Genomic DNA, 27,499 nt, shown 5'->3' with positions numbered 1-27,499 from the left:
CTGTTATCAGACTTGAGAATATGAAGTAATACACAGAAATGAACCCATACAAAAAATAAAAATAGATTTATATTCTATTCTGTTGCATGAGACAGTCATCTTTACTGTTCATAATGCTCTGTGCCTTTTGAAATGTCACCTTTTCAGGAATCCATACATTTCACAACATTATCATTATTCAGCTGGAGTGACCAGACAATTATTAGGCCTAATTGTCATATCACACAGCACTAATTAAAAATGATGTTACAAAATACATTGACACTACAAAAACAATTCCACCAAAGCTCTGCATTTCAAGTAATGATCAATTATGACCAATCCATACATCACATACCATATATGCACTCTATAACAAATTCCCTGACTGCAAGCGTATAAAACATTTCCAGGCCTTGGAGGCTCAAATTGATATCCACAAGTGGACAGAGATACTGTAAACACCTGTGTTCTCCAGCTGGTTTTCAGTTAACTCTTTCAGGATAACGGGCCACACATTGTTAATTGTTTACTCCATGTTTAACTGTGTTGTCCACTCACACTGCTATGCTTTATCTTGGCCAGGTCGCAGTTGTAAATTAGAACTTGTTCTCAACTAGCCTACCTGGTTAAATAAAGGTGAAATAAAAAATAAAATAAAAAACATGCCCATATGGAGGGACCTCCACAGTACTTATATACCTCCAGTCCAGTGTGCAAAGGTCTGTGGGTGGGGGGCCATGGAGCCAGAGGTGTTTATAGTTTCATCTGACAGCTGGGGTTGAGTGGGCTGGTTCTGATGGGGGCCTATGGCAACATGACATGGTAAGTCATGTTGGCCCTATGGCACTGCCTGATGGCCTGGGGGCAGATCCTGGAGTCGTGGTTGGGACAAATCCTGGGTGTTGTGGGGTATTTGGTTCTGGAAGTGGTTGTCTTGCTTCATACCTGGGTGGTTTTGGAACATATCTTGGTGGCCCGGGGGCAAAGGATGGTACTCTCCTCGTGGCTCTGGGATAGCATTCCCTTCTACTGAAAAAGGGAGTAGTTTTGAATACAGTTCATTTTTTACATCTTTTTAAAATTTAGTTTATTTTCTCCCCAATAGAATTGTTCTCATCTTAAGATCCATTTGCCATAGTCACCTCTACATTCTGAAAAATACACAAGAAAATGGAATTGGGGTAAAGTATCACTCACCATGAACCTCTGGAGGGGGCTCAACTTTCTGGGTTTTCATCTGTTCCATGTGTTCTACTGCCTGAAACACCACAGACAAACAGAGATACGCAGATGAATGGTTATAGGTAAGCATGTCAGCTCATGTCAAAAATAACAATACCACACAAAATAAGTGCATTACAGTAATAGAGAACCTATTGGTTGTGTCTGTTCTACCACTGCCCACTCTGTACCTGCTGAAGCTCTACTTTCTGTGAGTTGAGCTGTTCCTGTTGCCTCTCCAACTCATCCCTCTGTTTCTGGAGGTCTGATGCTTTCTGTTTGAGGTCCTCTTCCTGCTGGGTCAGGTGCTCCTCAAACTCCCTCATCTCCTCATCTGTGTAGGCCTGGTTCTGCTCTAAGGTCTAACAAAGGAGGTTCATTCTACCTCTCTTTATTGGTATGAAAAGCAACAATTACAGTGTGGTTGAATGTAGGAGTGTTTATAGATATGGTATGGTTTTTGTTACTCTTGCCATTTTATAATAATGAGTTATAATGTTGAAATATTAAAAGTAGGCCTGTATGAATGAGAGTTAAATAGATATGGCTACCACACCTCCCAACTATCTGGTTCCAGGAATTCCTTTTTCTTTGTGGCAATCAGGAACTCTTCTAAGGAGACCAGTCTGTCTTTGTTGGTGTCCACCTGTAAACAGTGAGATCAGTCACCAATCTAACTTTCAGTGCTAGCAATCGATGGGAATATACACTGCTCCAAAAATTAAAAGGGAACACTAAAATAACACATCCTAGATCTGAATTAATGAAATATTCTTATTAAATACTTTTCTTTACATAGTTGAATGTGCTGACACCAAAATCACACAAAAATTATCAATGGAAATCAAATTTATCAACCCATGGAGGTCTGGATTTGGAGTCACACTCAAAATTAAAGTGGAAAACCAAACTACAGGCTGATCCAACTTTGATGTAATGTCCTTAAAACAAGTCAAAATGAGGCTCAGTAGTGTGTGTGGCCTCCACGTGCCTGTATGACCTCCCTACAAAGCCTGGTCATGCTCCTGATGAGGTGGCGGATGGTCTCCTGAGGGATCTCCTCCCAGACCTGGACTAAAGCATCCGCCAACTCCTGGACAGTCTGTGGTGCAACGTGGCGTTGGTGGATGGAGTAAGACATGAGGTCCCAGATGTGCTCAATTGGATTCAGGTCTGGGGAACGGGCGGGCCAGTCCATAGCGTCAATGCCTTCCTCTTGCAGGAACTGCTGACACACTCCAGCCACATGAAGTCTAGCATTGTCTTGCATTAGGAGGAACCCAGGGCCAACCGCACCAGCATATGGTCTCACAAGGGGTCTGAGGATCTCATCTCGGTACCTAATGGCAGTCAGGCTACCTCTGGCGAGCACATGGAGGGCTGTGCAGCCCCCCAAAGAAATGCCACCCCACACCATGACTGACCCACCGCCAAACCGGTCATGCTGGAGGATGTTGCAGGCAGCAGAACGTTCTCCACGGTGTCTCCAGACTCTGTCACATGTGCTCAGTGTGAACCTGCTTTCATCTGTGAAGAGCACAGGGCGCCAGTGGAACATTTGCCCATCTTGGTGTTCTCTGGCAAATGCCAAACATCCTGCACGGTGTTGGGCTGTTAGCACAACCCCCACCTGTGGACGTCGGGACCTCATTACCACCCTCATGGAGTCCGTTTCTGACCATTTGAGCAGACACATGCACATTTGTGGCCTGCTGGAGGTCATTTTGCAGGGCTCTGGCAGTGCTCCTCCTTGCACAAAGGCGGAGGTAGCGGTCCTTCTGCTGGGTTGTTGCCCTCCTATGGCCTCCTCCACGTCTCCTGATGTACTGGCCTGTCTCCTGGTAGCGCCTCCATGCTCTGGACACTACGCTGACAGACACAGCAAACCTTCTTGCCACAGCTCGCATTGATGTTCCATCCTGGATGAGCTGCACTACCTGAGCCACTTGTGTGGGTTGTAGACTCCGTCTCATGTTACTACTAGAGTGAAAGCACCGCCAGCATTCAAAAGTGACCAAATCATCAGCCAGGAAGCATAGGAACTGAGAAGGTCTGTGGTCACCACCTGCAGAACCACTCCTTTATTGGGGGTGTCTTGCTAATTGCCTATAATTTCCACCTGTTGTCTATTCTATTTGCACAACAGCATGTGAAATTTATTGTCAATCAGTGTTGCTTCCTAAGTGGACAGTTTGAAGTGGACAGTTGGACACATTGTGTTGTTTAAGTGTTCCCTTTATTTTTTTGAGCAGTGTAGTATGCAAGGTTCACGGCCGGGACAACAGTATACCTCGTTCATGACGTGCTCGCTCATACGCAGGCGCTCCTCCTCCATCTCCACCATATCGTCTTCTTCATTGGTAGGATCATAGATCTTCTCCAGCTGAGCCCACAGAAAAAAACGTTATCTATACATGCACACGTTTCATAATCATTGCAGGTGAAACATTCAAAAAGAGGACAAATCTTTACCTCCTTGGTAAACAATGCCTCCAATTCCTGCTCATCGAAGAAGCCATCTCCATTGGAATCTGAAAATTCAAACGCAAGAATGTTGAGGAACTCTGAGATGGATGTCCCTGCCCCAACCTATGATGTCTATTGATGAGAACTTACCATGCAGCTTGAAAAAGGTCTTGGGGTCAAAATCTTCAGGGTCAAGACCATCTGCTTCCTCCCACACCTCTTTGAACTGATTCTGGCTGCCCTGCACAGCAAAAAAAAAAAGTTCATCCCCTGTTAGATATGAATGGCTAACTTGAGCTAAATCATTATGGGGCAAGTTTAGAGCAGAAATAGGCAACTTGAATTTTGCGTTTGAACCCTTTTGTAGGCTCGCAGATCAATTTCCATAAACAAACATATACAGCATAGTGTACAAAACATTAGCATGAGTGTACAAAACATTAGGAACACCTTCCTAATATGGAGTTCTACCCTCTTTTGCCCTTAGAACAGCAAACAATTTGTCAGGGCATGGACTACAAGGTGTCGAAAGCATTCCACAGAGATGCTGGACCATGTTGACTCCAATGCTTCCCACACTTGTGTCAAGTTGGCTGGATGTCCTTTGGATGGTGGACCATTCATGATACACACAGGAAACTCTTGAGTGTGAAAAACCCAGCAGCGTTGCAGTTCTTGACACACTCAAACCGGTGCGCCAGGTATCTACTGCCATACCTTGTTCAAAAGGTACTTAAACCTTTTGTCTTGCCGATTCACCCTCTGAATGGCACACACACAATCCATGTATCAATTGTCTCAAGGCTTAAAAATCCTTCTTTCACCCGTCTCCTTTCCTTCATCTACACTGAAGTGGATTTAACAAGTGACATAAATAAGGGATCATAGACTGACCGGGTGAAAACTATGTCATGGAAAGAGCAGGTGTCATTAATGTTTTCTACAGTCAGTGTATATTGTTTAGGAACTCATTTGGGATCTCAACTAACTGCTGGGAGTTAGAATAGTAGAAAACACAAGATCCCATTTTGAAATGTGGTTGTGCATCAGCAGTTTCTCGTTATGTTAGTCACTCAATTAAACCATGTCAGCTAAACATTTTTTAGATACAGACTCTCGAACCACTCATGATGAGTTCAGATTTATTGTGGCACCCCACCACATCAAACTTGCCCATCCATGGTCTAGAGACTGGCTAGACCATATGTGTGCACAAACAGATTGAGCTCTGAAACACACAGATAACATATCATCCAAGTGCAGTTGGACTTACTGGATGGTTGACTTTGGGATGGTCTGCATGTTTCTTCTTCATCTCCTTGTAATGTTCTTCCTCCCTCTTCCTCCCTCCATCGTCTAGAGTCTTGAGGTGTTCCCTTCGCTCATGGTCTTTCGTCATCTCGTACTTCTTGAACTCCTCATGGCGCTCCTTGTCATAGTTCTCCAGATCGTTTGTGGCCTTGTGGTCAAATGAAGGACTTTAGTAAGCTACTGTATGCATGTACCATGCATTCTGCATTATACTTACTGATTTGATGAGTCTGTCCAGATCCTCCACTTCAAAGGTGTGAGGATTCATGTGGTTCAGGTACTCAAACTGTTTCAGCAGAGCTTGGTGGTCTACTGCCATATCTGTTAGTGAGGTTTAACAGAGTCATTACACAAATATGACATTTGATGACCTGACATTGGCACTGTAATAGTTATCCAGTGCCAAAGCTCACCCCGTGTGCATCTAAACTAGCCTGTAATCCTTCCTATTAGAGGTTGAAGTGAGACGTTACTGTTGTCTGTAATAGTGTGCGGTTACTAGTGTGATTCAAAGCAGAGATTTTCAGAAGCATGTTTCACAAGTAAGTAGGTGACTCAACACAGACACTACAGTAACCACATCCTCCTGAGACATTTCCCTCAAAAATGTACTTCTTGGTCACTTGCCCACAGACCCTAGTGTTTCTAGATGGTAACAGTACAGCACTTAAGGCATATTAATGGTCTTTTCACTGGGCAGCATACCGTTCCCTCCTTCGATGTCTTGCTTGGCTTTGATCAGTGTCCGTAGCCGGCTAACCTCCTGCCTTTTTAGCTCGTCCAGTAGTGTCCTTACATGGTGGCCGACAAAGTCCAGCTCTTTGGCCAGCTTCCCCATCTGTAGGAAACGTGATGTAATGATTATCATACTGCTGCTGTTTTGCATTTTTCATGACTAATGACTCAAGGAGAGAGTAAGAACAACAAGAATGAGCAGGACACAGTTAGAATACCTTGATGTCCTCCATATCTGTGTTATGGAGCTTCTCTCTGAAATGCTGGTCTTTTTCCAGAAAATCAATGACTTCCCTGAGATAACGGTCATAGTGGAGTCCAGTGTCCTGTTACATTAAATAATGTAGTAAGTAGTAGTAGTATGCATAACATGCATACTAGCTCATGCATCATTCAATAGACCTTCAGTTCAGTCTGTATACTTTACAATTCAATAAATTATGTAAGAGAAAATATTTGCTAGCTGGTATAACTGGTGTGAGCTCATACAGGAAACACAAATGACTGCTTTTTTCATTGCTGTTAGGGCTGCTCTGCCTGCCATGTTTCTCCACTGTGCTTGCTTGGTACGTGATCCTTCACCAACTCTTACCACACTTGGTGATGGCTCTGAGGCTTTGTCCTCCAGCTGGTTCACCTTGGTCTTGTCCAGACTGATGGGCACTGCCTCCAGACAGAGCAGCTGTACCAGAAGCACCACGCAGCTGGTGTGGAATATCTGTCTCCAAGACATCTGGCGACACAAGACGCACCTTGACACAACACTTCAACTAGAGATGATAGAAAACATCAGTGTCTGCCCCAAATAAAGAGGCTATACCCCAACCATAGAGAAAGACAGAGGCCTCTGCTTTGTATCGGTCCCATTATGGCCTCAGAGCACTGGCTTGTCCATTTTGAAGCAGTCAATTTTATTATTTTCTTCTACTACTACTTCTATGAGTTGATAAACAAACTGAAAGGGTGCATAAACTCTCGACCCGCTCCACTACAGCCCCGCCGATGTTAATGGAGGCCTGTTCGGCCCACCTTTTCCTGTATTCCATGATCAGCTCCTTTGTCTTGCTCACATTGAGGGAGAGGTTGTTGTCCTGGCATCACACTGCCAGGTCTCTGACCCCTCCCTATAGGCTGTCTCATTGTTGTCGGTAATCAGGCTTACCACTGTTGTGTTGTCAGCCAACTTAATGGTGTTAGAGTTGTGTTTGGCGACGCAGTCATGGGTGAACAGGGAGTACAGGAGGGGACTGAGCACACACCCCTGAGGGCCCCCCGTGTTGAGGATCAGCGTGGCAGACGTGTTGTTGCTTACCCTTACCACCTGGGTCCGTCAGGAAGTCCAGGATCCAGTTGCAGAGAGAGGTGTTTAGTCCCAGGGTCCTTAGCTTAGTGATGAGCTTTGTGGGAACTATGGTGTTGAACTCTGAGCTTCCGTCAATGAACAGCATTCTCATATACGTGCTCCTTTTGTCCAGGTGGGAAAGGACAGTGTGGAGAGTGATTACGTCATCTGTAGATCTGTTGGGGCGGTAAGCGAATTGGAGTGGGTCTAGGGTATCCGGGATGATCCTGTTGATGTGAGCCATGACCAGCATTTTAAGGCACTTCATGGCTACCAACGTGAGAGCTACAGGGCGGTAATAATTTAGGCAGGTTACCGTCGCTTCCTTGGGTATAGGGACTATGGTGGTCTGCTTGAAACATGTAGGTATTACAGACTGGGTCAGGGAGAGGTTGAAAATGTCAGCGACGACACTTGCCAGTTGTGTACTCAAAGCATGCGTGGACCGTCTTGGTAATCCGTCTGGCCCCATGGCTTTGTGAATGTTGACCTGTTTAAAGGTCTTGCTCACGTCGGCCACCGAGAGCGTTATCACACAGTTGTCCAGAACAGCTGGTGCTCTCATGCATGCTTCAGTATTGCTTGCCTCTTTCTAGAGCTCTGACCTGAACATTACTGATGTCATGATTCAACCTTTTCTTTTTCATAGTTCTCAGTTGTCATGAAAGCACCACAAATCCAGAGAATACTAGACTTTGATGACACCACCTTCCTGTTCAAGTGAACACAGCACAATAAGTTGAGTTCAAAAATGTATTGTACGCTTCTGCATAAATTATTTAATATGCCAGGGAGATACAGTGCATTCAGAATTCCAAGTCTGGAACTAAGTATTCAGAACCTTAGTTAAGAGACTCAAAATTGAGCTCAGGGGAATCCTGTTTCCATTGATCATCCTTGAGATGTTTCTACAACTTGATTGGAGTCCACCTGTGGTGAATGTAATTAATTGGACATGATTTGGTAAGGCGCACACACCTGTCGATATAAGGTCCCACAGTTGACAGTGCATGTCAGAGCTATAAAAAAAACACAAAAAACAAGTCATGAGGTCGAAGGAATTTTCTGTACAACTCTGAGACAGGATGGAGTCGAGGCACAAATTTCTGCAGCACTGAAGGTCCCCAAGAACAGTGCCTCCATCATTCTTAAATGGAAGAAGTGTGGAGCCACCAGGACTCTTGCTAGAGCTGACCTCCCGGCCAAACTGAGCTATAGGGGGAAAAGGGCCTTGGTCAGGGAGGTACCAAGAACCCGATGGCCACTGACAGAGCTAGAGACAACCATCTCTGCAGCACTCCATCAATCAGGCCTTTATGGTAGAGTGGCCAGACGGAAGCCACTCCTCAGTGAAAAGGCACACGACAGCCTGCTTGAAGTTTGCCTAAAGGCACCTAAAGGACTATCAGACCATGAGAAACAAGATTCTCTTGTCTGATGAAACCAAGATTTAACTATTTGGCCTGAATGCCAAGTGTCACGTCTGGAGGAAACCTGGCACCATCCCTATATTGAAGCATGTGGTGGCTAGGGCAGTCACAAAATTGTCAGCTGGTGATTGTAAAGCAAATAACTGTCAGTCTCACGGTAATTCAGAAACATATTTAGCATCTCCTGGCTTCCGACAAGCCACTGATGACTTTTGGAACATCTACATTTTAAAAAGTCTAATAAATCTATGTACCGTAATATAGCCTACACCTTCCCAATGAATCCATTATTTATTTTAGACAGGTCTAAAGAAACATGATATGTAGAAAATGTAGTCTATTTCAGAAGATCAAAATATCAGACCTTGAGAGTTGTTCTTATGTTAGGTCCTGATGTGGCTATGCGCTATACTAGTTAATTTAGCAGACAAGATTTGCTTAGAATTCCCTGGCATTATTTTATATGATTTAATAGTATGAAGAATACAATTGAACAAAATAAATATTTTCAACAAATTATTTGAGGGACTGCGCACATACGGCTATTCTGTGTTGAGCGGTTAACAAAGAAATAGGTACTCCTAAATGCTTAATTTAGAGTTATTAATTTAACTTTAGTTGTTCTACAAACATTGGGCTATATGTTTTAATTTATAATACATTGTAAAGCTGCATGATGCGACTATATGATGAAAAGTTACTTGAAAAGGCATGACCTCTGCTTTGTTTTTTTGCGCAGGCTTTACACACTACACCAGTCACTCATTCACAATTTGACAAGCACTTGAAAATGCCTAGAATCTTACGGCGGCGCCCCCTTTGTGTGGCCGTAATTCACCCTAAAAAAATCCATGCCCTTTGTGGCCAGTGGCCGTTGTGCCCTTCTCCCTGAGTGCGGAGTGCTCTGAATCACCTCTCACTCACATGGCTCTCCATTACGTGATCGGGTCTTTCTCACGGGCTACAAGTGAAGATGTACAGTTGTGTCCCCCATGTGTCTACGTCCTTATCCCGCTGCTGAGGTGCATATTGAAGATATTGGAAGAAATGTCCACATTTACTTTTCATCAGCCAACAAGATGAGTAGGCTTAACGAACAGCAAAACCACTAGCCTATGTCAATCTACTATCCCCCATAGTACAAAAGTCGCCCTATTCTACTCTATACGAGAAATAAATATTCCAAACATAGTCTGGGACAGTTGTGGGATGTGATAGATCCCAAATGTATACAACTAGCATCAAAAAAACTTTTTTACACAATGTGGCTAAACTATTTGGCTATTATTCATGTAATACTTTTATTATAAAGGTCCATTTTTATGGTGAAAATTATCTTCCCCAAACATAAAACTCACACGCTGCTTTATGTATGCCAGTTAGGCTCTACACCCGTTGTAAAGCAGATTAATGTGCTTAATTTTAAGAAGTTATTTGGCCACTTCAGTTGTGATACAAACCTTATCAAAACATATAGGCCAACGGGCTAGGTTACATGAGGTGTGCGACTATGATTAGAAAGTGTCGCAAAAAAAAAAGGCATTGTTTCTTATGCTGGGCATCATTCACAAGTGATAAAATATCATTCACAAGTGATAGGCTAATATTGTCACCCAGCATCAGTGCTTGGAGGAGCCTAATTACCGTGACTAAACTGTCATGTGGAATTTGACTGCCTTCATTGGCCGCCTGTGTGGCGGTAATTCGGTCACCGCAACAGCCCTAATGGTGGCAGCATCATGCTGTGGGGATGTTTTTCAGCGCTAGAGATTGGGAGACTAGTCAGGATTGAGGGAAAGATTAACATAGGAAAGTACAGAGAGATCCTTGATGAAAAGCGCTCTGGAGCAGGTTAGGACCTCAGACTGGGGCGAAGGTTCCCCTTCTAACAGGACAACAACCCTAAGCACAAAGCCAAGACAATGCAAGGAGTCGTTTGGGGACAAGTCTCTGAATGTCCTTGAGTGGCTCAGCCAGAGTCTGGAACTGAATCTCTGAAGAGTCCTGAAAATAGCTGTGCAGCGATGCACCCTGTCCAACCTGACAGAGCTTGAGAGGATCTCTACAGAGAAGAATGGGAGGAACTCCCATAACCAATGCTATGAACACTAATAAGCCAACCTTACTGAATCATAACTCACTCCTTGTCCTTTGCCTCTGTGGCACACATCTACTACTCACTGGGACACTCTCAGGATTCCTTACCCATCCTGCAATACTCTGACTGGTCACTTCAACCTGCTTCTTTTCGCACCGGACACTTCCGGTCCCCAGCAACATGAGCACCCCTACGATTGACTACTTTATCCACCGAAACTACACAATCCTCTGTCCCATGCCCTCCTGCACACTTCCCACATCTTGGAATCTCCCTCCTACACACTGCTGCAACATGACCATAAACGTTGCACCTAAAACAGTAATTACAAGATAATATCCATCTGTGATGGAGCCGGTTCTTAACCAACCATGCAATTTTGTTTGTTCTTTCGTGTTGTTCGTTACTTGTTTTGTACATAATGTTGCTGCTACCGTCTTTTATGACCGAAAAGAGCTTCTGGGCATCAGAATTGAGATCGATCACCTCAAACTGGACGAAGTTCTTCTTCAATGAGTCGGACGGGAGAGATATAATACAGACACTCGACCAGGGCCAGATCCCTGTTATACACTGGAGAAAGAAAGAGGTTTCGCGGAAAGAGATCAGGGTGCTTTGTAAAGATCAGGTGACGAGTGGCTAATCTGCCCTCACCTTCCGTCCTGCTAGCTAACGTTCAATCGCTGGGAAATAAATGGGATGAACTGAAAGCACATTTATCCTACCAACGGGACATTAAGAACTGTAATATCTTGTGTTTCACCGAGTCGTGGCTGAACGACGACATTAAGAACATACAGCTGGCGGGTTATACACTATTGACAAGACAGAACAGCAATAAGCAAACAGGAAAACACTCATCAAGAAGCAGCGCTCCTAGTGGCTGGGGACTGTAATGCAGGGAAACTTCCATTTCTATCAGCATGTTAAATGTCCAACCAGAGGGGGGGGGGGGGGTTCTATACCACCTTTAGTCCACACACAGACTAGTACAAAGTTCTCCCTCGCCCTCCGTTTGTCTAATCTGACCATAATTCTATCCTCCAGATTCCTGCTTACAAGCAAAAATTAAAGCAGGAAGCACCAGTGACTAAATCAATAAAAAGTTGTCAGATGAAGCAGACGCTAAACTACGGGACTGTTTTGCTAGCACAGACTGGAATATGTTCCAGGATTCTTCCGATGGCATTGAGGAGTACACCACATCAGTCACTGGCTTTATCAATAAGTGCATCGAGGATGTCATCACCACAGCGACTGTACGTACACACCCAAAACCAGAAGCCATGGATTACAGGCAACATTTGCACTGAGCTAAAGGATAGAGCTGCCGCTTTTAAGGAGCAGGACTCTAACCTGGAAGCTTATAAGAAATCCCACTATGCCCTCCTATGAACCATCAAAACAGGCAAAGCGTCAATACAGGACTAAGATCGAATCGTACTATCTGACGCTTGTCGGATGTGGCAGGGCCTGTATTAACAAAGGGTTGCCCAGTGACACGAGCCTACCAGAGGAGCTAAACTACTTCTATGCTCGCTTCAAGGCAAATAACACAGAAACATGCATGAGAACACCAGCTGTTCCGGAAGACTGTGTGATCACGCTCTCCGCAGCCGATGTGAGTAAGACCTTTAAACTGGTCAACATTAACAAGGTTGCAGGGCCAGACAGATTACCAGAATGTGTACTCCGAGCATGCGCTGACCAACCGGCAAGTGTCTACACTGACATCTTCAACCTCTCCCTGTCCGAGTCTGTAATACCAACATGTTTCAAGCAGACCACCATAGTCCCTGTGCCCAAGAACACGAAGGTAACCTGCCTAAATGACTATCGATCCGTAGCACTCACGTCTGTAGCCATGAAATGCTTTAAAAGGCTTGCCATTGCTCACATCAACACCATTATCCCAGAAACCCTAGACCCAGGCCACTTTGCATACCACACCAACAGATTCACAGAGGATGCAATCTCTATTGCACTCCATACTGCCCTTTCACACCTGGACAAAAGGAACACCTATGTGAGAATGCTAATCATTGACTACAGCCCAGGGTTCAACAACATAGTGCCCTCTAAGCTCATCACTAAGCTAAGGACCCTGGGACTAAACATCTCCCTCTGCATCTGGATCCAGAACTTCCTGATCGGCCCCCACCAAGTTGTAAGCGTAGGTAACAACACATCCGCCGCGCTGATCCTCAACACGGGGGGCCCTCAGGGGTGTGTGCTCAGTCCCCACCTGTACTCCCTGTTCACTGATGACTCGGTTCTTAACCAACGGCCAGGCACAACTCCAACACCATCATTAAGTTTGCTGATGACACAACAGGGGTAGGTCTGATCACAGACAACAATGAGAAGCCTATAGAGAGGTGGTCAGAGACCTGACCGTGTGGCGCAAGGACAACAACCTCTCACTCAACGTAGACAAGACAAAGGAGATGATTGTGGACTACAGGAAAAAGAGGACAGAGCATGCCCCCATTCTCATCGACGGGGCTGTAGTGGTGCAGGTAGAGAGCTTCAAGTTCCATGGCATCCACATCACCAACAAACTAACATGGTCCAAGCACACCAAGACAGTCGTGAAGAGGGCACGACAAAACATATTCCCCCTCAAGAGACTGAGAAGATGTGGCATGGGTCCTCAGATCCTCAAAAGGTTTTACAGCTGCACCATCGAGAGCATCTTGATGGGTTGCATCACTGCCTGGTATGGCTGGCAACTGCTCGGCGTCTGACCACAGGGCACTACAAAGGATAGTGCATACAGCCCAGTACTGGGGCCAAGCTTCTTGCCATCCAGAACCTCTATACCAGGCGGTGTCAGAGGAAGGCCCTAAAAATAGTCAAAGACTCCAGCCACCCTAGTCATAGACTGTTCACTCTGCTATCACACGTCAAGCGGTACCAGAGTGCCAAGTCTAGGTCCAAGAGGTTTCTAAATAGCTTCTACACCCAAGCCATAAGACTCCTGAACAGCTAATCAAATGGCTACCCAGACTATTTGTACTGCTGCCACCCCACCACGCTGCTGCTACTGTTATTATCTATCCATAGTCACTTTAATAACTCTTCCTACATGTACATATTACCTCAATACTGGTGCCCCCACACATAGACTCTGTACCGGTACCCCGTGTATATAGCTCTGCTATTGTTATTTACTGCTGCTTTAATAATTTGTTATTCTTCTCTCTTACTTTTTAAAAATTGTATTTCCTTAAAACTGCATTGTTGGTTAAGGTTAAGGGCTTGTAAGTAAGCATTTCACTGTAAGGTTGCTGTATTCGGTGCATGTGACAAATAAAATTTGATTTGATTTTCAGTGGATTCTGCACAGAAGTTCTAACAGGTTCATTGATATATCCGAACATGACTTTGTCTGGTAGAGACGCTGACAATGACTCCTGTTTCACCACGCTCCCCACCGGTCCCTCGAGCTTTCTCCATGGCCTCAACCCCATATGTTTCCTGTCCATTGCCGACGTGTCTCTCTGCCATCGATGGCTATAACTAGCTACCTAGTAACTAGCTAAGCTATTAAACACGTTAACTATGAGGTGATACTTTTCATCTAACTAACTAGCGTGTTACAATTTAAATCATCAGCAGTTCAATAGCTGATCGTCTAGCTAACTTTACAGGCAAACTCACTGTGATCAATACAATAGTTTAGTAAGTAGTTATGCTGATGCTGGCTGGCTGGCTAGCTGGTAGATGGCAAACTAATCTAATGACAGCTAGCTTGAAGTTAATGATGAGGTTTCCATTTCCAAGCTGCGGTGTCTAGTGTTGACCACAACGAGAAGTTGCGGTATCTGTCTTGTTGTCTGGTTACAGTACCTGTCTCATTCACAACATAACAATAGCTTCAAACCAATGTGCGTGTCACGGCGGGACTTACTTTTTGATTGGAATCCCCGTCAACCGGTCGTTACTACAGCCACAAAGTCATAAACACCACATATTTCTACAATTTGTCTCCTTAAAATTAGATGTTAAACCTAACCTTAACCACAGTGATAACCTTATGCCTGACCTTACATTAACACCAATTATGTTTTCGATATTTTTTTTACGATATAGCCAATTTTAACTTTGTGGCTGTGCTAGCTAGTGGAAACCCCTAAATAGTCTCCTCCCAAACTAATAATTCGTCCTCTCTTCCTCTTTCCTTCATGCTAACATGCGTTTGCTTACAGTGCCAGATAGAAATCCTACATTGAAAACATGGCATGCATGTTAAATTAGGTAGTTGTCATTGGATAAAATCTTCCCTTCCTACTTTCTTGAAGACGCGCATTGTTATTCAATTAGGCCACGCACATTGTCAGTCAAAAGGTTGGGGAAATACTGTGCAATCACGTTAGGTTGCACTAAATCGTACGTGGCGTTTATAATTTGGAGGAGGTGGGTGTTCGCTGATCCTGGATCAGTGTAGCTTCCTTGCCATGATATCCAAGACTACCATGTTTAGAAACTATGTGACACAGGAGGTTGGTAGCACCTTTATGGGGAGGACGGGCACGTGGCAATGGCTGGAGCTGAATAAATGGAAAGGTATCAACAAAATCAAACACATGGAAACCATGTACCATTCAATTTGCTCCATTCCAGACATTATTATGAGACTTCCCCTCAGCAGTGGATATGGTTTGTGAAGACATGTAGGGAGATCTGATCCAAGGTCATTTCAAAGCTTCATTTTTGACTTTGTCATTACTTACCAAAATCATACATTACACTCAAATAATTCTGTATTTGTGTTGAAGGATAAAGCAGGATTTATTGAGTTGGTTTAATGTGATTGCTTGGACGAATGAGAAAATTGATGAGCAGCTTCCTGCAGGGTTATTGTATGAGTGAACATTATTGAGCTACAAATATTAGCTATGCCAGCAAGACATGTACGTGGTTTTCTAAATATACTGAATAAAAATATAAACGCAACAACACATTTTCCACCTAAGGAGCCTGAAAAGATTTGGCATGGGTCCCCATATCCTCAGAAAGTTCTACAGCTACACCATCGAGAACATTCTGACGTGTTGCATCATCGCCTGGTATGGCAACTTCTCAGCATCTGACTGTAAGGGGGTAGTGCGCACGGCCCAGTACATCACTGGGGCCAAGCTTCCTGACATCCAGGACCTATTGACTAGGCGGTGCTCCCAAGTCATAGACTGTTCAATCTGCTACCGCACGGCAAACGGTACATACCGAGGCACCTAGTTTATGACCAAAAGGCTCCTTAACAGCCTCTACCCCCAAGCCATAAGACTGCTGAACATCTAATCAAATGGCCACCCGGACTATTTACATTGAACACCCCTTTGTTTTTACACTGCTGCTACTCGCTGTTTATTATATTTGCATAGTCACTTTATAAATTACCTCGACTAACCTGTATCACCGCACACTGACTCAGTTTGACTCATTGACTCTTGTTCAAGCCACTGATTTGTTATTCCCACTCACCATCACTAACCGCTGTCATGTTCTCTCACGTCACCCCGCTCCTCCGTTCTCTCCACTGGCTTCCAGTTGAAGCTCGCATCCGCTACAAGACCATGGTGCTTGCCTACGGAGCTGTGAGGGGAACGGCACCTCAGTACCTCCAGGCTCTGATCAGGCCCTACACCCAAACAAGGGCACTGCGTTCATCCACCTCTGGCCTGCTCGCCTCCCTACCACTGTACAGCTCCCGCTCAGCCCAGTCAAAACTGTTCGCTGCCCTGGCCCCCAATGGTGGAACAAACTCCCTCACGACGCCAGGACAGCGGAGTCAATCACCACCTTCCGGAGACACCTGAAACCCCACCTCTTTAAGGAATACCTAGGATAGGTTAAGTAATCCCTCTCACCCCACCCCCTAAGTTTTGATGCACTATTGTTAAGTGACTGTCCCACTGGATGTCATAAGGTGAATGCACCAATTTGTAAGTCGCTCTGGATAAGAGCGTCTGCTAAATGACTTAAATGTAAATGTAAATGGACTCATGCTTGCCACAAATTCTGACTGAGTTCAATCGTCATGAAACGCAAATACAGTGATTGCCTTTTGTCTCTTTCATACAAACGTTGCGAAATTACGAGGAGCGCCCACAATGTGTTTTGTAACAGCAGCAGGACACACACTTCAGGTGTGCAGCTGTGGTTGGGAGAGAGTAACATCGGCAAGGGGGTTAAGGATCCATCAAGGGAGGAAAAGGTGCTTGTTAGAGAAGCAGAGACAGGGACCTCGCATTGACCAGTACTTTTTACGAAGCAGCCAGTCAAATCAGTCGAATGAAGCACAGCGACGGGGCGCAAACCAAAGTTCGCAGAGCATCAGCACCCCTGTAACTGAGGAGGATAACACAAGCACAGAAATGCCGGTGGATGAACTCACCCAACCACAGAGACCTCTAAAAGAGGAAAAGATCAAAGGGCACAGACCGAGTGTGAAGTGGCCCAAAGCTGTTGAAAAGAGAGAGTGGGAAACAATCAACAACGACCTGACAAAAATCTTGGAACAACAGGTAGGAACAGCAGAGAAAAAGTTTGAAAGGATGGGAGACATTATCTACCACTACGGAGAAGAGCGCTTTGGCGTAAACGAAAGGAGAAGTGGCAAGACACCTCCCGCGCCAGCCAAATCTAGGAGACAGCAGGAGATCGAGATACTTGTCAGAGAGAGAAGGCAGCTGAGGAAGCAGTGGAAGAAGGCCTCTGATACAGAGAGAGAAGGTCTCATGCTACTCCAAGCAGACATTAAATGTCGGCTGGCAACCTTGCGAAGAGCGGAAAACTTAAGGAAACTTCGTAGGAAGAAGGAACACTCAAGAACACGGTTCTATAAAAACCCCTTTAAGTTTGTCAAAGATCTCTTCGCAAAGGAAAAGTGCGGAATCCTAAAAACTACAAAGCCTGAACTGGAAGAACATCTGGAAAAGGTCCACCAGGACATGAAAAGGCATGAGCAGATAATCATCCCACATGACATCCCACCTATTCAACCACCAGAATTCAATCTGGACACTGACCCTCCAAAATGGAGGGAAGTAGAGAACGTTGTCCGAAGAGCAAGAGCGGCCCAGGCTCCTGGGCCTAATGGAGTACCATACAAGCTCTACAAGAACGCCCCGGATGTTCTACGCTTTCTTTGGAGGCTCATGAGGATAGTGTGGCAGAAGGAAATAATACCAAAGGCATGGCGAAGGGCTGGTGGTGTGCTAATCCCGAAAGAGAAGGATGCGACAGACATCAGTCAATTCCGACCAATCTCCCTTCTCAACGTCGAAGGGAAGATCTTTTTCAGTATAATAGCACAGAGGCTGTCCACTTATCTGGAAAGGAACAAGTACATTGATACATCTGTACAGAAAGCAGGCATTCCTGGTTTCTCTGGTTGCCTGGAACATACTAGTATGATTTGGCACCAGATCCAAACAGCTAAGAAGGACAAGAGAGACCTCTATGTCATCTTCCTCGACTTGGCCAATGCCTTTGGCTCAGTTCCCCATGAACATCTCTGGGAATCCTTCAACATGTTCCACGTACCAGAACCCATCACTACACTGGTAAAGGCCTATTTCCAAGACCTGCAATTGTGTTTCACAACACCTGACTTCACAACAACATGGCAGTGCTTGGAAGTAGGCATAATGGCAGGCTGTACAATTTCTCCTCTGACCTTCACTATGGCCCTGGAAGTCATCATCAGGGCATCGAGATGGGTGGTCGGCGGTGAGAGAACTAAGGAAGGGCTCCGTCTCCCACCTATCCGAGCATACATGGATGACATGACTACACTGACCACCACTGCAGCATGCACCAGGCGGCTACTTGCAAAACTGCAGGATAACATCAAGTGGGCACGGATGAAAATCAAGCCAAGCAAATCTCGAAGCATCTCCAAAGTCAAGGGACAGCTTAAAGATGTGAGGTTCTGCATTGGAGATGACCCGATACCAACGGTGTCTGAGCAACCCATCAAGAGTCTGGGTAGATGGTACAACGAAAGCCTCCGGGATAAAGATCAAGTGCAGCAAGTAAGGCAGGACATCGCCAACGGTCTTGAGAACATCAACAAGACCCTACTGCCTGGGAGGCTCAAGCTCTGGTGCCTATAGTTTGGACTTCTCCCCCGGGTAATGTGGCCACTCACCGTCTATGAGGTCCCAATAACAACAGTGGAGAAGATGGAGCGAACCATTACCTCATACGTGAAGAAATGGCTGGGTGTCCCACGATGCCTGAGTAACATCGGCCTCTATGGCAAAGGGGTCCTTGAACTACCTCTTACAAGTCTAACGGAGGAGTACAAGTGCTCTAAAGTAAGACTTCAGATGACATTGAAGGACTCCAAAGACCAGACCATTAGCAAGGCTGCACCTCCCCTACAAACTGGACGGAAATGGACATCCCCAAGGCTGTGCAGCAAGCAACATCAGCCCTGAGACACCAAGACATTGTGGGGAATATCCAGCATGGAAGAGGAGGCTTTGGCCTGGCAGCAAGCAAACCAAGGCAACAACATCTGAACGCAGGAAGCTGGTGGTCGAGGAGGTGCGCAGACAGGAGGAGACTGCAAGAAGTGCAAAGGCTGTCTCTCTTGCTAAACAAGGGCAATGGACGCGGTGGGAAGGCCTGGAGAGGAGAAAGATCAACTGGAGTGAGCTTTGGCAAATGGAGGCAAGCAACATCAGCTTCATCATAAGAGCTGTTTATGATGTGCTTCCATCACCAAAAAATCTACATCAATGGTATGGCGAGGACTCGACCTGCCCCCTCTGCCCAGCTCCAGCGACTCTCAGGCATATAATGACAGGTTGCAAGACCAGCCTCTCACAAGGCCGCTACACCTGGAGGCACAATCAGGTCCTCAAGAGCCTGGCTGCAGCACTTGAGACCAAGAGGAGTGCAACCAATTCATTACCTCCAAAAACAAGCAATCCCGTCAAAACAACAACATTCATCCGGGAGGGACAGAAAAGGCCCAAGTATCCTCCTACAAAGCCAGAAACTGGACACCTAGCCATGGCCCGGGACTGGAAGATGCTTGTCGATATTGGCCAGCAACTCATTTTTCCACCTGAGATTGCTTCTACCAACCTTAGGCCAGACATGGTACTCTGGTCCCCTTCACGAAAGGCTGTGTACATCATAGAGCTCACAGTCCCGTGGGAAAACTCTGTTGAAGAGGCCTACGAGCGTAAGAAACTGCGTTACACAGAGTTGGCAGCAGACGCAACTCAGCGTGGCTGGAATGCAAAAGTCTGGCCAGTTGAAGTGGGATGCAGAGGATTCGTGGCTTCTTCCATCATCAGGTTGCTGAAAGAACTTGGAATCCATGGACAGGCTCTGCGGCAGACCGTCAGAGCAGTTTCTCAAGCAGCTGAAAGAGGTAGCCAGTGGATCTGGATCAAACGGAAGGATCCTTGCTGGGCTATAACTTCATGACCCCTCACCCCCACCTGAGAACTCAATTCAGATCCCTCCAACTTGAGGAGGGCATATGAGGTATGCGGTCAGCTGTATGGCTGGCTCAGGGAAGAGGACGCCCCTGCCTTGCACAGTCCTGTGGGACATCTTAATTGGGCATGGGACACAAGCTAAGGCTTGATCACCCTTTAGCTGGCCACCTTTGATGAGGGTGTTTAGTGATTAAAGGCCAAAACACCCACTGATTCGAAGGCACACTACTGAGGATGTGTCCCAAAAATTGACATCTTACCCCAGTCTAAGAAATAAACCTCCCATGCCACTCTGTCAACATGGCAAACTCTGGCAAATCTCATGCGAGTACATTCCATCTATTGGCACAATGGACAGTTTTTAACATCTCGTCCCGTGTTTTATGATTCTTTGTGTGGAGAAGTGTTTATTAATGAGTCTCTCAAAATGAACAAATTAATAAAACGACACGTCCTGACCAAACATCCAGGCACTACATGACAGTAAACCCAGGGAGTTATTTAAGAACAGTGCAGAATGCTTCGGGAAACAGTGCTTCGAAAGTGGAAATGTAAAATAACAAGGCACTGTCATTTTATAACAAGTAATGATGATAAGCAGAAATAAGGGAGTACTATCTCGCATAGTAGAAGATGTGAGTTTCTCTTTCAAACAATCCCCTGGGTTTGTAACGTTACACAGCTAATAGCTAACGTTAGCCAAAGCAAGCTAACTAGCTACTGATAGTGCAACCCTAAGAAACAGTACAGCTGAAGATGGAAAAATTCAAGCCTACTGTACATTTTACTGTAGAAATTATTGTTAAAAACAAGTCTAGGTCGGAACTGTTGCTATTACAAGTAATAATTGTTATTCTGATTTGGAATAAACTGATTGAAGCAAGATGTTTTTTGAGGCAAACAGTCACACTGTTCTGGTTTGTTCATCTGCAGTAGGAAGCAGTCTCCTGCCTAACTGAGAAAGCAGTAGATATTCTGAGCTGGCACCACATGCCTATGCATGCCAGCTTGGCACCACATACCTATGCAACTCATGGTTCTCAAGTACAGAAACAGTGTGAATGCTGAGCATGACCTCAGTTTTGCACTGTCAAAAACTGAGCCCAGAATAGACATGCTTGTTGAAAACTTCAACCTCTAATTAGGACTGTGTGTATGTATTAGTTTTCTGAGCTACATCTGTGTGTTGTGATCAATCAGTGTATTCCAGTTCAGAATAAAACATGTATTTTAACAGCAACATTTCCAACCTAGATTTTCTATCAACAATCATTTATACCTTAAGATGTACAGTAGGCCTGAATGTTTAAATGCATTTATTTATTTATTATTATACCTTTATTTCAAAACAAGGAACACAGACTGAGACCAAGGTCTCTTTTACAGCTGGGCCCTGCGTATACATGTTTACAGCTGGGCCCTGCGTATACAGTTTAGGTACAATGATTAAGAAACTAAACAAGACAAACAAAACAATCACAGATAACACAAAAAATACAGCAGCAGATTACATTTACACACAGGTTATTACCCTAACAGCACAAGAACTTGCATTACCCGAAACAGTTACAAGCAACACAAAAATAAAAATCCTCCAATAAATATTTAAAATGGGCGACAGGGGGACAAGAGTCTCAAGTTTAAGTTTAGTCTGCAGGCTATACCATAGGCAAGGAGCGTAACAGGAAAAGGCAGCCATACCCAACTCTGTACTGTTACTTAGGGTTGCACGATCAAAAAGCCTGTGTGTGTTCTGTTATACATCTGTGTGATGTGATCAATCCATTTATTCCAGTTCAGAATGAAATTATTTATTGTATTTTAACTGTAACAGTTCCAACCTAGACAGATATGTAAGAGTGTTTTTAATAGAGAAAAATAAACAAAATATATTTATGGGTATTTCTTTGTTATTTGTTTTTATTTATATAGCTTTTTATTAGGCATAAGGGCAATGAAATGTCCCGATATTTACGTATAAGATGCATATTTTCCTAAGCTTGGGTCCCAGGCTGAAGAAGTTTAAGAACTCCTGCTTTAATTTATTGTAAATATTTTATTAACTCTATTTTTTAAACTGCATTGTTGGTCAAGTGCTTGTAAGTAAGCATTTCACAGTAAGGTCTACACATGTTGTATCTGACACATGTGATAAATACAATTTGATATGACTTCAATGATTTTACTGAGTTGCAGTTCATATGAGGAAATGAGTCAATTGAAATAAATAAATTTTCCCTTAACAAAAGGCTAAGCATGAGAGCTAGCATATTGATTTAATTTAATTTGCGATTTTCATGAATAGTTAACGTTGCGTTATGGTAATGGGCTTGAGGCTGTAGTCATTATCCCGGATCCGGGTTGGCTCGATGCAAGAAGTTAATCTATGGATTTCACATGACTGGGCAGGGGCACAGCCATGGGTGGGCCTGGGAGGGCATAGGCCCAGCCACTTGGGAGCCAGGCCCAGCCATGTGGGATCCAGGCCCAGACAATCAGGTAAAGAAATTATTTTTATGGTAAATAAATTAACATTAAATTCACTGGCAACAGCTCTGGTGGATATTCCTGCAGTCAGCATGCCAATTGCACACTGCCTAAAAACTTGCGATATGTGTGGCATTGTGTTGTGACAAAACTGCATATTTTAGAGTGGCCTTTTATTGTCCAAAGTACAAGGTGATATGGCACACCTGTCAGGTCGATGGATTATCTTGTCAAAGGAGAAATGCTCACTAAAAGGGAAGTTTTAAAAATGTGGACAACATTTTAGAGAAATACGTTTTTTGTGCATTTGGAAAATGTCTGTGATCCTTTGTTTCAGCTAATGAAAAATGGGACCAACACTCTACATGTTGTTTTTATATATTTTTTCATTGTAATATAATAATAATAATAATATATGCCATTTAGCAGACGCTTTTATCCAAAGTCTATTTTATCCATAACCTATCATCATTATGACAATAGAATGAGTCATTATAATTAGAATCATTCTATTTCTATGATTATTACATCATAATAATCATCATTATGAGGGCAGATGTTGTTACATGATGAATGATGACGTGCATTCTAGTGGATCAAGATTAGCCATCAGTCAACTTCAAATTCAAATATAGCTGCAAGCTTCTGGGGTTCAAGCTTTGGTCACATAGTGCCACCATCAGGACAAATTGGAAACATTGCCAAATTCAATTAATACCAGCGTTGTAATATAATGTAATTTTGATTTGTGCAATTCTTTTCAGATCAAGAGCAATAATCACTTTTTTTGCATGAATGATCAATGGATTGATCTATCTATAAATTGTCATGGATCAAAGTCCATCTCGTTCATCAATGGCCCCTTCTATAGAGGAGCTCACTGAAGAAATGTCTCGAGTGGTTCAGGTCAGTGAACTCACTGGGATCTCCATGAGCCAGATCATGGCATCCAGAACCTCCTTGGGAACGCCAGTGATTTCTGGTTCCCAACTCCTTGCATCCGTGACATCTTTGCATTCACCAATGCTACCTCTTCCTAAAGCTGCTTGGGGCTCCAAGGAACATGACTCTAATGAGATAAGCATTATTAGCCATTTGTCTTCACATTGTGTGGATAAGTCATGGCCTTTTGCAATCTACCCACGCTGTGAGGAACTAATCCAACAAGAAAGAATGCCTCCGCTGGAGAAGTATCCCTCTCCCACCGTGCAAAGGAAGAGATCAAAGAGCCGGGCAATGTCTTCCCTGTCACTGAGGTCAGGGTGCTCTGAACAGACCCTGACCAGTATCCATGAGGAAGATGAGACTAAGGTGGTCCACCTGATCAGCCATGCTGTGCCCGAGGGGACCCCAATGGAAATAATGGCTGAGGTGGGAAAAGTGGCAAGTAAAGACTCCTCCAATAAGAAGGCCTCCTTCTGGAGGAGACTGAGATGTCTTTGTTGCCTGGGGAAGAAGGAGGCTGCTACTACAAAGAAGACTAAGGTGGAGGTGCATGAGCAGGTAAAATGGTCATGCCGCACAATCAAAGTCACAAATGGTCAAATTTTTCTTAATTCTCTCTGCTAAAAAATGATCTTCTTCTGTTCCCTTTACAGGAGGATGCTGAGGTGACCCGGGATGCTGTTTTCCCTACAAAGATGTCCTTAAAATGCTCAGGAAATGATTGATGTCCTAAATCTGAATATTTTAATAAAATCTGAATATTTTAGATGTCAGCCTCTGTGTGACACCTGCTCCCGCTCTCCCTCTCTGGCGCCAGCTGTCACCATCATTACGTGCAGCCGTGCAATATTGGACTCACCTGGAATCCATTACTCTGTAGATTGCCCTTCTATCTATGTCTGTTCCTCAGTTGGTTCCCTGTGTCAGCATTATTGTTGTTATGTTCCCCTGTCCAGATGCTGTTTTTGTTTTAATGTCCGTTTTACATTAAATGTTCACTCTCTGTACTTGCTTCTCGTTTCCAGTGTCGATCCTTACAGAATGCTCACACCACTAAAGGAAGCATCAGGGAGTTTTTGTTATAGTTGGTGACGTCGGGTCTGGGTGTCATTGCCGATTGTACCGGGGGGTGCCTCAGGTAGCTTGTCGGGCTTCCATGCCTTAGCTGGGTCGAGTGGTCTTCTTGCCTCGGTTGGCTCAGCCAGCGCCCACCCCACGTCATGCTTCAGCCGGCTCACCAGGCTCCAACGCCTCAGCCGGCTCGCCAGGCGCCCACGCCCTGTCCAGCACCCGTGCCTCGACTGGCCCATCAGGCTCGCCACCCAGGTGGAGCGCCTAGAGGGGGGGGGGGGGGGGGGGGGGTACTGTCACTCGAGGGCACCAGGCTGTCCTTCATTGCGCAAACCTGTCACCATCATTACGCGCAGCTGTGCAATTTTGGACTCCATTACTTTGTTGATTGCCATTCTATATCTGTCGGTTCCTCAGTTTGTTCCCCGTGTCATCATTATTGTTGTCATGTCGTTTTGTTCCCCCTTTCCAGACACTGTTCTTGTTTTGACGTCCTTTTTCCAGTAAATGTTCACGCCCTGTACTTGCTTCTCGTCTCCAGCATCTCTTTCACATGTATGATACGTTTAGGGGGGATACCTAGTCAGTTGTACAACTGAATGCATGTAACCTAACCCCACAATCAGAGAGGTGCGGGGGGCTGCCTTAATCTAGACCCCTACAAATCAGCTGGGCTAGACAACCTGGACCCAATCTTTCTAAAATGATCTGCTGTAATTGTTGCAACACCTATTACTAGTCTGTTCAACCTCTCTTTTGTATCGTCTGAGATCCCCATAGATTGGAAAGCTGCCGCGGTCATCCCCCTCTTCAAAGGGGGAGACACTCAAGACCCAAACTGTTACAGACCTATATCTATTCTACCCTGCCTTTCTAAGGTCTTTGAAAGCCAATTTAACAAACAGATCACCGACCATTTCGAATCTCACGTACCTTCTCCACTTTGCAATCTGGTTTCCGAGCTGGTCATGGGTGCACCTCAGCCACGCTCAAGGTCCTAAACGATATCATAACCGCCATCGATAAAAGACAATATTGTGCAGCCGTATTCATCAACCTGGCCAAGGCTTTCGACTCTATCAATCACCACATTTGTATCGGCAGACTCAACAGCCTTGGTTTCTCAAATGACTGCCTCACCTGGTTTACCAACTACTTCTCATATAGAGTTCAGTGTGTCAAATCGGAGGGCCTGTTGTCCGGACCTCTGGCAGCCTCTATGGGGGTGCCTCAGGGTTCAATTTTCGGGTCGAATCTTTTCTCTGTATACATCAATGATGTCGCTCTTGCTGTTGGTGATTCTCTGATCCACATCTACGCAGACGACACCATTCTCTATACTTCTGGCACTTCTTTGGACACTGTGTTAACTAACCTCCAGACGAGCTTCAATGCCATACTACACTCATTCCGTGGCCTCCTGCTCTTAAATGCTAGTAAAACTAAATACATGCTCTTCAACCAATCACTGCCCGCATCCGCCCGCCCGACTAGCATCACTACTCTGGACGGTTCTGATTTATATGTGGACAACTATAAATACCTAGGTGTCTGGATAGACTGTAAACTCTTTCCAGACTCACATTAAGCATCTCCAATCCAAAGTTACATCTAGAATTCGCTTCCTATTACGGAACAAAGCATCCTTCGCTCATGCTGCCAAACATACCCTCATAAAACTGACTATCCTACCAATCCTTGACTTCGGCGATGTCATTTATAAAATAGCCTCCTACACTCTACTCAGCAAATTGCATGCAGTCCATCACAGTGCCATCTGTTTTGTCACCAAAGCCCCATATACTACCCACCACTGTGACCTGTATGCTCTCAGTGGCTGGCCCTCGCTTCATGCTCATCGCCAAACCCACTGGCTCCAGGTCACCTATAAGTCTTGGAGGGGGGGGCGGGGGGAGGGGACAAACAAGATAGACAAATAAACTGAAAACTTGAGCGTGCATAACTATTCACCCCCCCCAAAGAAGATACTTTGTAGAGCCACCTTTTGCAGCAATTACAGTTGCAAGTCTCATGGGGTATGTCTCTATGAGCTTGGCACATCTAGCCACTGGGATTTTTGCCCATTCTTCAATGCCAAACTGCTCCAGCACCTTCAAATTGGATGGGTTCCGCTGGTGTACAGCAATCTTTAAGTCATACCACAGATTCTCAATTGGATTGAGGTCTGGGCTTTGACAAGGCCATTCCAAGACATTTAAATGTTTCCCCTTAAACCACTCAAGTGTTGCTTTAGCAGTATGCGTAGAGTCTCAAATCTCTGGAAGATTTAAACAGGTTTCCCTCAAGAATATACCTGTATTTAGCGCCATCCATAATTTCTTCAATTCTGACTAGTTTCCACAGCATGATGCCGCCACCAGCATGCTTCACTGTGGGGATAGTGTTCTCGGGGTGATGAGAGGTGTTGGGTTTGTGCCAGACATAGCATTTTCCTTGATGGCCAAAAATATTAATTTTAGTCTCATCTGAACAGAGTACCTTCTTCCATATGTTTGGGTAGTCTCCCACATGCCTTTTGGCGAACACCAAACGTGTTTCCTTATTTTTTTCTGACCACTCTTCCATAAAGCCCAGCTCTGTAGAGTGTAGGACTTAAAATGGTCTTATGGACAGATACTCCAATTTCCTCTGTGGAGCTTTGCAGCTCCTTCAGGCTTATTTTTGTTCTCTTTGTTGCCTCTTTGATTAATGCCTACAGGTTGCCTGGTCTGTGAGTTTTGGTGGGTGGCCCTCTCTTGGCAGGTTTGTTGTGGTGCCATATTATTTAAAAATAATAATAATAATGGATTGAAATGCTCCGTGGGATGTTCAAAGTGTTGGATATTTTTTTATAACTCAACCCTGATCTGTACTTCTCCACAACTTTGTCCCTGACCTGTTTGGAGAACTCCTTGGTCTTCATGGTGTGCTTGCTCAGTGGTGT

The 27,499-nt window shown here is 44.7% G+C and overlaps 1 protein-coding gene across 3 annotated transcripts; it reads right to left on the bottom strand.

Moving 5' to 3' along the window:
- Window positions 1-49: 49 nt before the first annotated feature.
- LOC124033637 (nucleobindin-2-like) lies at window positions 50-27,499 on the bottom strand. 3 transcript variants are annotated; one of them, XM_046345775.1, is made up of 13 exons: window positions 27,452-27,499; window positions 6,308-6,448; window positions 5,934-6,041; window positions 5,686-5,818; window positions 5,198-5,301; window positions 4,943-5,128; window positions 3,820-3,910; window positions 3,676-3,734; window positions 3,494-3,586; window positions 1,760-1,849; window positions 1,395-1,565; window positions 1,180-1,240; window positions 50-1,011 (listed from the first exon to the last, which is right to left on the bottom strand). In XM_046345775.1, exons 1-13 carry the CDS (start codon window positions 27,476-27,478, stop codon window positions 821-823), a joined length of 1,455 nt encoding a protein of 484 aa, XP_046201731.1. In that variant the 5' UTR covers window positions 27,479-27,499; the 3' UTR covers window positions 50-820. The 3 variants fall into 3 exon arrangements, with proteins under 3 accessions (XP_046201731.1, XP_046201733.1, XP_046201734.1); XM_046345777.1 differs by having other exon boundaries at window positions 50-1,008; XM_046345778.1 differs by lacking the exon at window positions 27,452-27,499 and adding an exon at window positions 14,499-14,870.

This window comes from Oncorhynchus gorbuscha, linkage group LG04 (assembly GCF_021184085.1).
Source record: "Oncorhynchus gorbuscha isolate QuinsamMale2020 ecotype Even-year linkage group LG04, OgorEven_v1.0, whole genome shotgun sequence".
NCBI classification, from domain to species: Eukaryota; Metazoa; Chordata; class Actinopteri; order Salmoniformes; family Salmonidae; genus Oncorhynchus; species Oncorhynchus gorbuscha.
The sequence above is the reverse complement of the archived record's forward strand: the minus strand, read 5'-3'. Positions and strand labels throughout refer to the sequence as shown.

Excerpts from the sequence above, each read along its gene's own strand:
- LOC124033637 (XM_046345775.1), bottom strand. The coding sequence starts at position 27,478 with ATGAAGACCAAGGAGTTCTCCAAACAG. Across the intron at positions 5,302-5,685 it reads AGACATCGAAGGAGGGAACG|ATATGGCAGTAGACCACCAA; the intron begins GTATGCTGCCCA and ends CCTCACTAACAG. Across the intron at positions 3,735-3,819 it reads GACCTTTTTCAAGCTGCATG|ATTCCAATGGAGATGGCTTC; the intron begins GTAAGTTCTCAT and ends TTGAATTTTCAG.